Source organism: Triturus cristatus, chromosome 3_2 (assembly GCF_964204655.1).
Source record: "Triturus cristatus chromosome 3_2, aTriCri1.1, whole genome shotgun sequence".
Classification (NCBI taxonomy): Eukaryota; Metazoa; Chordata; class Amphibia; order Caudata; family Salamandridae; genus Triturus; species Triturus cristatus.
This window is the reverse complement of record NC_140584.1, coordinates 812,655,966-812,668,209: the sequence shown is the minus strand read 5'-3', so window position 1 is coordinate 812,668,209 and position 12,244 is coordinate 812,655,966. Positions and strand designations below refer to the sequence as shown.

Sequence of the window (12,244 nt, the reverse complement as noted above, 5' to 3'; positions counted from 1 at the left end):
GAAACTGCTTTACAGTCTATGCACAGCTTATGTATCTACAGCCACAAACTGAAAATGTGACTTGCCCTCAAAAGTATATGTTCATGGCATGTAGTTCTGTCAGTTCACATGCTGTGTATACTCCTGACATCTAGTGTTTGGCTCGGACGTGCACAACTTGTTTTTGTTCGAAAGTTTTTGAGTCACAAGGTATATTGTCTCTTCCCTTAGTTGGCAGTGCACATGGACATCGACTCCATAGTTAGATTGTTTCCCCCCCGAGAGAGTGAGGATGGAGATAGAGTAGAAGAAAGTATAAAAATATCCATGCAATAGAAAGGAATAGTAGACAGAGAAGCTATCTGCAACAACCAACGGCTTCTGGGAAGGAGGGTGGCGCATGTGAATCTACAGCACTACATATTCTCCAGTATTTGGGGTGTCTTTCATAGATTCACATGCTTGAATATTCCCCGTCGTCGAAGTGGGAGTCCCACGGTATATAAAAAGCAATAAGTGTCATGTATATACATAGCAAAAACCAAAGGAAATGATGGACCGAGTGTTGAGCATTGCAAGCACTCGCCCCCAGTCAACTGATCTGGGTTTAATCCATCACCGTTCTTTAGCCTACTCTGCCACCACAGTTCAGACATGGCCATATGCAAATCAGTCTGACCCTGTGCCTCATGGGAACGGTCCAGCCCGAACTGCCAAGCCATGTCTTCCCTGGACCGGAAACAAGCTTCCTAGGACCGGTTTCTGGCATTTCAGCCGTCTTCAGCCAGGCTTGCTTGAATCCAATGGCAAAGTGAGCAAGGGACTCGCGTCTGAGCATACCCTGCCAACTTATGGCGAACAAAGTAAAAAACAAAGGAAATGATGGACGGAGTGTTGAACATTGCAAGCACTCACCCCCAGTTAACTGCCAAGATTTTGAAGAGGATGATTATGCACAAGACTATTACTGTCCGGAGCAGGAGCAACATCCCCCTGCACAAGTTCCCATGGCGCAGCTTCCGTTGTCGCTCATCTCCAACCTTCAATTCATGTTGGAAGATTATAATCGGCGCTTTCCAGCTTCCTCTCATAGCTCTCCACGTGAGACGCCATCTGCTGTTCCGTCTACCCCTGTGTTGCCAACGATGCCGACACAATCCGCACCTGCATTGGTTCCCCCTGCAACAGATGAGGTGGTGGACAATCTGGATACGGAAGAGGGAGAGCTTCATGATGACGACTCTATGGTGGACTGGGATGACTATCAAGCCAATTCGCCAGCATCACCTCCAACATCGCCTGTAAATTCACCACCTGTCGACATATCAGGATTCCATCAACTGATGGACTGGGCAGCTCAACGCTTTCATCTTCCCATGGTGGTTAGGGAGGAGGACTGCTTTCTGTACGACTTCAAGCCCCAGCCGCAGAAGCAGGTACGAGCCGTGCCCATTATAGACTTTATCTGGAACGAGGGCATTAAACTGATGAAAACGCCTAACTCCATCCCGGCTGTCCTCCCGTGACTGGAGAATAAGTACAAGGCCCCGGACTCTTTCCCAGCTTGCTAAGTGTCTCAGCCTAAGCCAGACTCTGTGATCACCCAGGTGGCGCAACGTCGCTCCAAAAATCCATCGTCTCCGCTCTCGTCACCTCCGGATCGTGACGGCCGCCGCCTGGATGCCATTGGCAAAAAGTTTTCAACCATAGCTTCAACAACAGTCCGGGCAGCAAACTCTTTGGCCATCCTCGGTCGTTACGATCGACAAATGTGGTCGGACATGGCGGCTTTGGTTAAGCTTATCCCGGAAGATTCTAGAGCGGAAGCTCTAAAGATCCTGCAAGAGGGTGAGAGAGCATCCTCCGAAATCATCGACTGCTCCGTCGACATTGCCTCCACGAGTTTTCGTCAATTGGCTGGAGTGGCTGTTTTAAGACGACAGGGTTGGCTTCGTTCCACCTCGTTCCGTCAGGAGGTACAGGCCAAGATTCTGGACATGCCGTATGACGGAGAATCTTTATTCGGCCAGCATGTGGAGGACGCTTTGCAAGCCATCAAGAAGGACACGGAGACGGCTCACTCCCTCGGCACTCTCCAGTTCCGGAAGCAGCCCTTTCGGGGTGCGCGCAGCCACGGCACCTCCTCTTCTTTTCGTGGGTCCTCTTCCTAGTACCGGTCCTACAACCAAGGATAACAACGTTATTCCTCACAGCCACAACAGTCTTACAGACAGCAGTCTGGCAAATCTTTCAGAGGAAAGTCAAATTACAAGGGAAACTCTTCCAAAAAACAATGACTGGGTACATCAAACGACCCCTCTTTCAAGTTTTCCCCTTTCTCCTGTTGGAGGACGAATCTCCCAGTTCTTTTCAACTTGGTCCTCAATCACTTCGGACCGCTGGGTTCTGGACATTATTTCAAGGGGCTATGCCCTAGAGTTTGTGAAGGTTCCCCCACACACCTCTCCATCCGGACCGCCTCCCGCTCACCTCAAAGAACTTTTCAATCAGATTCAGATTATGCTTAAAAAAGGGGCCATCGAAGTGGTTCCGAAATCACAAAAGGGATTGGGGTTCTATTCCCGCTTTTTCCTCATACTAAAGAAATCTGGGAAGTGGCGCCCCATCCTCGATCTAAGGTCGCACAACAAATTTCTCAAGGACCAATCATTCCGCATGCTCACGCTAAAGAACATCCTTCAATTCTTCTCTCAGGGCGATTTCATGACAACAATCGACCTTCAGGATGCTTATTTCCATGTGCCCATAATTCCACGCCACAGGAAGTACTTACGTTTTCGTGTGGGTCACAGGGATTTCCAATTCAAAGTCCTGCCCTTCGGCCTTCGCTCATCTCCGCGGGTCTTCACAAAGATCCTGGCCCCGGTGGTGGCTCATTTGAGACTGACGGGCATACAAATATTCCCGTATTTGGACGATTGTCTCATCAAATCTCAATCCTCCCACCAAGCGGCCCTCGATACTCAGCGCTGTCTCAATCTGTTTCAGTCTCTGGGCTTGTCGATCAACTTGCAAAAGTCTCAGCTCACGCCAGCTCTGTTCAAGACCTTTCTCGGCGCGACCATCGATACGAGCACGGCTATGGCCTTTGCCTCTGCGGAAGCTCTAGCTATTACTCCTGAGGCACAGCCGGGAGCAGGGACTTTGTGGGTGTGAATTCTTTGCTTTTAATGGTGCAACTAGCAGCGCTTGCTGTATTTTAAAGGGAGATAGATACCATCCCCTCGCACAGCGAGTAGAACGCTGACGCGGGCGGGTGTTTCCCAAGGACCGCACGTCATTGGCCGGATTGATAGGCACGCCCACTGCCAGCAGCCGCGCCCCCTATCTTGTATAAATGCGCGGGTGGATCGGAGCGCAGCGTCCCTAGCTATTACTCCTGAGGCACAACCGGGAGCAGGGACTTTGTGAGTGTGAATTCTTGGCTTTTAATGGTGCAACTAGCCGCGCTTGCTGTATTTTAAAGGGAGATGGATACCATCCCCTCGCACAGCGAGTAGAACACTGACGCGGGCGGGTGGTTCCCAAGGACCGCACGTCATTGGCCGGATTGATAGGCACGCCCACTGCCAGCAGCCACACCCCCTTGCCCTCCCTTTCCACTTCCTCTAAGGATGTGTCTCTGCCGGAAGCGCAGCGAACGAGCGCAGCGGGCGCGCCACTTGCGCGCCTGAGGCGCGCTTAAGGCAAGCTCGTCTGCGCTCGTCCGCGCCGGGTCCGGGCTCAGGGCTACCCCCCCTGCCCGATCGTCCTTAAACCCCGGAGCTCACAGATATAGTAGGGAAGCACTGATGCTGCTGGACCCACTGTCTGGCAGAGCCCACTGCCCACGCCTAGTCCCTAACTTAGAGTCTGAAGATAGGAAACCCTGTCCCAATTGTTCTGGGCATCTGCCACATATTAAGCCCCTCCCATTGAAATCATTATCTAATCAGGATCAGACTCCAGGCATCGGACCTTCTCCCTTGAAGCATATGGAAAATAAGCACTCCAACAAGGGAGAACTAAGCAGTGGACTACTAAATGTTAGATCCCTTCCGAAACATGCTACGGAAATACAGATGTTAATCGAATCCAATAACCTGGACATTCTATTTTTAACCGAGATATGGACTACGGTGGGAGCGGATTCAGAGTTAGGGCCGGCATGTCCGGTAGGATACAAGATTGCTCATAAACCCAGGCCCACGGGGCGAGGGGGAGGAATAGGAATCATCTTTAGGGAAGAACTAAATATTGTAACCCTGTGTATTGATATTGTCTCATGTGTTGAAATTCTCAGGATATCGATTAGATATGACTCAGGCCACTGCATCACGGGCCTAATCTGCTATAGGACACCGGGACATTTTAATATAATGCAACAGGAACTAATCACTGTTATCAACAACATGTCAATATCACATAGCAGGTTATTGGTACTGGGAGATTTTAACTTGGGGGACAACGACCAATCACACACGGCCTTACAAAGTATTACACAATCTTGCAATAACTTGGGCCTGAAACAATGGATAACTACTCCCACACACAGGCAAGGGAACATACTGGACCTAATATTCGCAGTAGAGGAGCTTGTCACTGCGGGACTAACTCTACCAGTAGACTGGTCAGACCACCATCTTGTAATATTTAACATCCACACCCTGATTAACACAAAGTCAACAAACATACAGACTAGGACCTTTATCAGCCGTGACTGGAAGGGTCTGCTAAAAAGGAAAGAGGAAGGGAAGTCCGATTTCCGTCTAGTTGGGAATTCGATTGATTTCGAGAACGACATCACCACCAACTACCATCTATTCTGCAAAGAGGTAACCAGGCAACTTAACGATATTGCACCACTGAAAGTTACTAGAAAAAGAGGGAAACCCTCTGCGCCCTGGTATATGGATAAACTGAAAGAACTGAAAATTATCTGTAAAAAGGTGGAGAGGTGCTGGAGAATAAACTATCTAGAACAGGAGAAGCTGACTTGGAGGCAGACAATTGGGCATTATAAGAAGGAGATTAATATCGCCAAAGCAAACTATTTCGCAGATTTAATACTTAATAGCTCCAATAAATCCCGTGATACATTCAGAATAGTTAAAGAGCTGTCTCATCCTGAATGTGCCAACAGTCAAATCAGACCTTCACAAGAGCTATGCGATGGTTTAGCTTCCTTCTTTCAGGAGAAAGTCGCAAAAATAATCGAGGATATGAAGGATGATTCCTTCCCCCCAGTGCAGGTCAACAGTATCATCAGGAACAGAGAGAAGAGCGAAGGAAATATAAGATCCTTCACTCCAAGGGCCACCTTGGAGAACTTCGAAACCCCGACAGAATTAGAATTTGCGAAGACAGCCCTCAATATAACATCAGGATCCCCGTTGGACCCCCTTCCTCATAAAATAATAAAGGAATTTGGGAACGAGTTTTTCCCAGTACTTCGACAGCTGTGCATGCAGTCTTTCAACACAGGCATTGTACCAAAGGATTGGAAATTAGCAGTCGTTACCCCCCTGCTGAAAAAATCTAATCTCGACCCAAGCTGCCATAAAAACTACTGACCCATATCACTCTTGCCCTACCCAATTAAGATCATGGAATGGCTGGTCAGCAGAGGCCTGGCCCTCTTCCTGGAAACTAATAACCTCTTGGAGGAGGAGCAATTCGGCTTTAGACCAGCTCATGGGACCGAGTCAGCCTTGCTGACGGTATTGGACGACCTACGAATGAGGGCGGACAAGGGAGAATCAGCAATTCTAATCCTGCTTGACCTGTCCGCCGCTTTCGATACGGTGAGCCACGACATTCTGCTGACTAGACTGCAGAACATCGGAGTCGGGGGAGCTACGCTTGGCTGGCTTCACTCCTATCTGACAGACAGATGGCAGGCAGTTGCAATTCCTCCGTACCAGTCAGAATATGCTCCAGTCCCATTCGGGGTCCCACAGGGGTCTGCAATCAGTCCAATACTTTTTAATGTCTATATACAACCCCTGATGGGCATCATCAAGACTCACGGTATCAGCGTTGTCAACTATGCGGACGACACGCAGCTGATGATCTCCCTGGACGGTACCCAGGCAGACTCACTCGAAACTTTTCACACCTGTATGCGGGAAATGGCATCATGGCTCAAACAGAACTCTCTGCAATTCAACAGTGATAAAACTGAAATAATGCACTGCAAAGCAGGCAGAATCACCAGAAGTCTACCCTTGGACTTCTGGCCTCTGGAGCCAAGGGAGTCGTTAACCCCGGTAAAGTCAGTGAGGAACCTCGGAGTCGGTTTCAATGAAAACCTGAGTCTTGAGACCAACGTCAACAAGCGGGTAGGTAGCTGCTTTGCTCTAATAAGAGGACTGCGTAAGCTGCTGCCTCTTCTACCAATACAGGTTAGAGCCACTATAGTAAGAAGCACCATCCTCAGCCGCCTAGATTACTGTAACTCTTTGTTACTGGAATCCCCTGCCTACTTGATCTCCAGACTTCAGACCATCCAGGCAGCTGCGGCAAAACTGACTCTCTTTCGAGGGCGAAGAGCCTCCACTACCCTCGCCTTGGCAGATCTCCACTGGCTACCTATACACCAGAGGATCCTTTTTAAATCCCGTCCACTTCAACATAAATTTAAGTGGTACGAACCCACTCGGTCCCTCCGATCCTCCTCTTCCAACCTCATCGATATCCCAAGGACCAGGAAAGCCACCTGTGGTGGCAGAGCCTTCAGCATAGCGGCAGCACATCTGTGGAATAGACAACCCACTGATATCAGGAAAACAGATGAATTGATGGCCTTCCGAAAAAAGGTGAAAACCTGGCTTTTTCCTAAAAACGTAACCATCTAGACTCATAAGGTATCCTTCCTGTTCCTCCCTGATGCACAGAGTTCTCAACTATGTACACAGCGCCAGGATGCCCGTAGGGTTACAGAGCGCTTTATAAATGCTATAAATAAAATAAATAAATAAACGTCGAGCACAAATTCGACAGCTTGCAAGCTCCATCGCAGCAAAGCAGTCCGCTTCAGTCCGCACATTAAAGTCTTTTCTGGGGATGGCGTCCTCATATATCGCTTTGATCCCACATTGCAGACTGAGGAGTCGTGCTATTCAGGAGGAATTGGACCAGCAGTGGCGTCAGGTCTCCGGTTCCTTCAACGACCAGCTCGTGGTAACACCCCGCATGGCTCAGGCGCTGCATTGGTGGACCCGTCCTTCCAACATCGCAGCAGGAACATCTTTTCTAACAACAGCCCCAGAACTCGTTCTTACCACGGACGCATCCAGGGAGGGCTGGGGCGGACATCTTCAAGATTTATCCGTCAAGGGCAAGTGGACAACGGCTCAGCGTTTCTGGCACATCAAAAGATTGGAGCTGATGGCCATTTTCTTGGCGTTGAAATCCTTCCGCCTCCAGCTCCAGGGGGAGTCAGTCCTCATTCAGACGGACAACACCACCTGCGTGCACTACCTGAACAAGCAGGGCGGGACAAGATCTCCGCTGCTTTCCCGTCTGGCTCAGATGATTTGGAGTTGGGCCATAGTCCATCGGATTACGCTCCAGGCAGTCCATCTGCCCGGCATTTCCAATACTCTGGCGGATGCACTCAGTCGGTCAACGTCATCGACCCATGAGTGGGAATTGCATCAGCCGACTCTAGACTTTGTCTTCGGCCTTTGGGGTCGCCCGACTATCAACCGTTTTTGCAACCCCTCAGAATACCAAATGCCAGTCCTACGCAAGCTGGTTTCCCCACAAAGGGTCGTGCGGAAATGCCCTTTCGATAAATTTGTACAGGATATTTGCGTACGCTTTTCCACCGATCCCTCCGATTCCTCGAGTGTTGCGGAAGATGCGGCAACAACCGTGCCAGATGCTCCTCATAGCTCCACGGTGGCCTCGGCAGGCATGGTTCTTGGAGTTGCTCCTCCTCTCCCAATGCGAACCCATCCTTCTTCTCCTGAGGCCGGACCTTCCAACAATGAACGACGGACGGATATGCCATCCGAATCCCAGTTCACTCAGCTTGTCAGCTTGGAACCTGAGCACCTTGAATTTGCTCATTTGAACATTCCACCAGCCTGCAGGGAGTAATCTTAAAAACCTTTTTCCCGCATCCGCAGTTTACACTCTCTGGACTTAAAGAGATGTCTTAAATTTTACATTAGCAGAACACAATCCTTTCGCAAGTCGGATCAGCTGTTTGTGGCCTACGGACACACTTGTAAAGGACAGTCGATTGCCCGTTGGGTTTCTTCAGCAATCTCCATTTGCCATCAAAGGGCTGGCAAGCCTCTTTCTTCTGGAGTAAGGGCTCATTCAACGAGAGCCATGTCATCTTCCACTGCCCTGTTCGCTGGTGTACCCATCCATCAGATTTGCCGGGCAGCTACGTGGTCCAGCAGGCACACGTTCACGAAGCACTACTGCCGGGAATCGATTAATGAAGCGGACACGGCTGTGGGACAAGCAGTTCTACGGAATCTGTTTAAATAAGGTGAGCCTCTGCTACTTCCCTCGTCCTTGGGAATTCTTAATTGCGTATTAAATACATTGTCATTGTATTTCATGCAATATTATTACGGCCTAGTCAGACGGCTGCTGCTTACTGCTCACTATTCTATTCAAGCATGTGAATCTATGAAAGACACCCCAAATACTGGAGAAGAACAAATGTTACTTACCTGTAAACTGTGGTTCTCCAGTATTGGTGTCTTTCATAGATTCACATGCGATCCACCCTCCTCCCCTCAGAGGCTCTCTACTCCTCTTTCGGCTCTTTTGTCACTCTTGTGCTACAAAAATCTGAGGGCCTGAGCCTCTGAGGAGAAGGTTCTAGAGGGTGCTTGCGCCTGATTGGCTGGAGTTTGGACTATAAAACGACAATGTCAGTAAAGTGATTCTTTTTCTCAATGCTTTCCTATGTGTCAATACTATCCTATGGTATTTTCACTGGATATGTTATTTCTGAATTGTATATAAAGTTTATTTGGATATGTATATGCTGTTATGCGGTTATGTATGTTTATGTATATACATGACAGTTTTTGCTTTTTATATACCGTGGGACTCCCACTTTGACGACGGGGAATATTCAAGCATGTGAATCTATGAAAGACACCAATACTGGAGAACCACAGTTTACAGGTAAGTAACATTTGTTCTTATGAACAGATGCAGACAGGGTAAGTACCTTTTCCTTCTCCTCAGTAAGGCCTAAAAATAAAGCCCAAGAGAGATGTATGAATTTTATTTGTAAGGGATGCTTATTCACAGACCCCCTCCTGCCACAGAGCAGGCTTGTGTTACAGGAGTGTGGTTAAAGAAATGCCTTTCATTGGAGAGTGTAATTAACAAGAAAGAGAGTTTTCTCCTGCATGGTAGCAGGTGGTATAAAATGTTCTTATTTCCCACAGCCGCAAGATATTCCTGATGGACATCGCGCTCCTCCGCCATTAGTGCTGCACAGCAACAGCACTCGTAACATCGACACACAGACACCTGGTGGAGCAGACAGAGGCAGTAATAGCAGCAGCCGCTCTCAGTCCATTTCCCCAGCCTCATTCCTCATCATTACAAATGAAGGCAGAGAAGAGAGTCCTTGCTCTGCTGACGATTTGCTTGCTGACAGTAGAGACAAAGGTATTACAGCTTTTTTTTTTATCACATTGTATCATTTTTTAATGTTGCTGGACCCATGTTCTTGTTTGGGAATGAGTAAACCAGTGCTTTAATTTTTTATTTTTTTAAATTGTTTATTGACATTTTTAAGTCAAACATCAAGCAGTTCCATATTGGTGTTTTCTTAGCAGTATCAAGGCATTTACACATGTCTAACGCATATCAGTTGTTTTTCCATCCTCAGCCCACATATCTGCACATAATACCTTCTGTGTCCTCTGGGTGTCAGCGGCAATTACCATAACAGCTCTGTCCTATGAGATAATATGTAAGAGGTTTTGGCTAAGTGCTAGTAATGTATTATTGCCGGCCAGGGTTAGTTTGTTCCTCGGGTCTAGTGGGGTGGTGCAGCAAGTAGGTGTGTAGGGGCTCCCATATATCTCTCGGTCTGGAAGGACACAGTCAGGAGCTCCGAGTATGTGGTCAGTTTCTCCTGACAATATATTAAGTCATTCAGCCAGTCCTTAAACTTGGGAGCTCTGCCTCATCCCTATTTGCATGTCACTCCTAGCTTGGCTAGCACGACCAATGTAACAAGTCTCCTGACACGGTCTCCGTGTAGCCTAGGAGCGCTATGAGGGGGGTGAGTCACATTGGTGCGCCTGTCATCTGCGAAAGGGTGCTTTTAATCTCCCTCAAGTATCTAGACACCAGTCCGCAGTCCTAGGCTAAGTGGGGGAAGTCCACCCCCGCATCTGTCGCTCTTATCTGTCGACTGCTAATGGTACCGGCACAGCCTCGCTGGGGTGAAGATTGTCCTGTGTATGAACTTGAAGTGAAGGATTCGCAACCGGCGAAAGGCTGTTACCTTTCCGGTTTGTTGGCATCAGTATTGCCACTGAGCATCCTCAAGGAGCACCCCCCAGTTGTCTCCCCCATCCCATCCTTGATCTCCCTGGCAACTCAGGCCGGGCCGCCATGGTGTTGCAGTAAAGCCTAGATACTGTGTGTGAGGGAGTGACGGTCTGTAGCATAATGTGTAGTGGGGTCAGGGTAGGTGGCTCCATCGGGAAGTCCGGAGTGGCAGCCTTTACGTTATGTCGTAATCTGAGGTACAGGAATAACTCCATGTGGGAGGGCGTGCTGTCCCCAGAAAAGTCTTCCCTGTGTCTGAAACTCCCTTCCGTGTATATGTCACTCCGTGTATGCATATTAAGTTGATTAAGCATCCGTAGGCAGTTCGCGTCACTGGGAGATTGGGGTGCCCAGCAAGGCGTAATGCCAGGGAATAAAGCATTGATGCGTGTAGCCGCCTGGCTATCTCTCGCCAAGCCGCATTGGTGCACGCTACTGTGGAGTCTGAGCCCCCTGCATCATGTGGTCTTGTACCAAAGTACGTGATTGTCGAGGAGGCTACCATGCCTTGCTGGGCACCCCAATCTCCCAGTGACGCGAACTGCCTACGGATGCTTAATCAACTTAATATGCATACATGGGGGGTGGGAGGTGTTGCCATTTTACACCGTAGTGCGCTTAGGCACATAGATAATATAATTCCAAGTCTGGGGCTTCAAAGCCTCCTTTGGAGAAGGAAATGTGAGTGTGTCCCAGTGGAGCCGGGGTTGTTTTCCACCCCATGCTAGTCGGATTAGCTGCATTCTTATGCTTTTGAGGACCTGGCGGCAAGGGGCGTAGGGGATATTGATGGACATGGGGACTGTAATCAGTGCTGTGCGTCCCACCGTGGACAAGGGCAAGATATCCAGTGGGCAAAAGAATCAGTCAGTGAATCCAGCACTTTGCCATAATTTGCTCACATGACACCTTCTTTGTCCCCAGAAATGACGATGCCCAGGTATTCGATTTCTGGGTCATTCCATGTTTAGTCTGGAGTAAATTGAGAAGTGTTTTGAGTGAGCTGTAAAATCTGGGATTTCCCCCAGTTAACCGTTCCCTATATCTCTCTGAATCGTATAAATTCACAGAGCATGGCACTCTGGTTGTCCTGGGGAGTCCCTGACGTATAGCGTGATGTCATCGGCATAGGTGTTGGCAGAGCACAGCTGCCAGCGACTCTATCGCCAGGGTGAACAGGGGGGTGAGAGTGGGCATCCCTTCCTGGTGCCCCAGGATAAAACAAAAGGTGGGGAATAAGTCCAGTTGATTGAGAGTTTTGCCAGGGGTTAGTGGTATAGGAGTTGTACCCTTGCCATAAATTGAGGAGGGAAACCCATGCGCCGCATCACAGCTGGTAGGAAATCCTACTCCAAAGAATTGAGTACTTTGGTGGCATCCAAGAACACTGCCACTGCGGCCAACTCCGGTTTGATGTCCTGGATTACCGCGAATAGGGTACATAAATTATGTAAGGTTGCTCTCCCAGGGATAAAGCCAGCCTAGTCTGGACGCACCAGTACTTTCATCAGGAGGCTGAGGTGATTAGCCAGCAGTTTGGCCAGTATTTTTGCATCGCAGTTGATTAACGATAAGGGTCTTAAGGATTCACAGGCATCTGCCGGTTTGCTAGGCTTCAGGAGGGAGAGAAGTATTGCTTCCATTGTGAAGGAAGGGAGGGTGCCCAATATGTGGGCCTCCTCGTAGAGTCTTAAGAAATGGTGCTATGATATAGAGG

General features: G+C 48.9%; 1 protein-coding gene across 1 annotated transcript in view; it reads left to right on the top strand.

Annotated features, from left to right (window-relative positions):
- Positions 1-12,244, top strand: part of FAM117B (family with sequence similarity 117 member B) — a 425,002-nt gene that overhangs the window by 206,245 nt on the left and 206,513 nt on the right. The window contains exon 6 of the mRNA XM_085648964.1: positions 9,408-9,633. Coding sequence (XP_085505090.1) covers positions 9,408-9,633 — 226 coding nt within the window. The remainder of the gene's footprint in view (positions 1-9,407; positions 9,634-12,244) is intronic.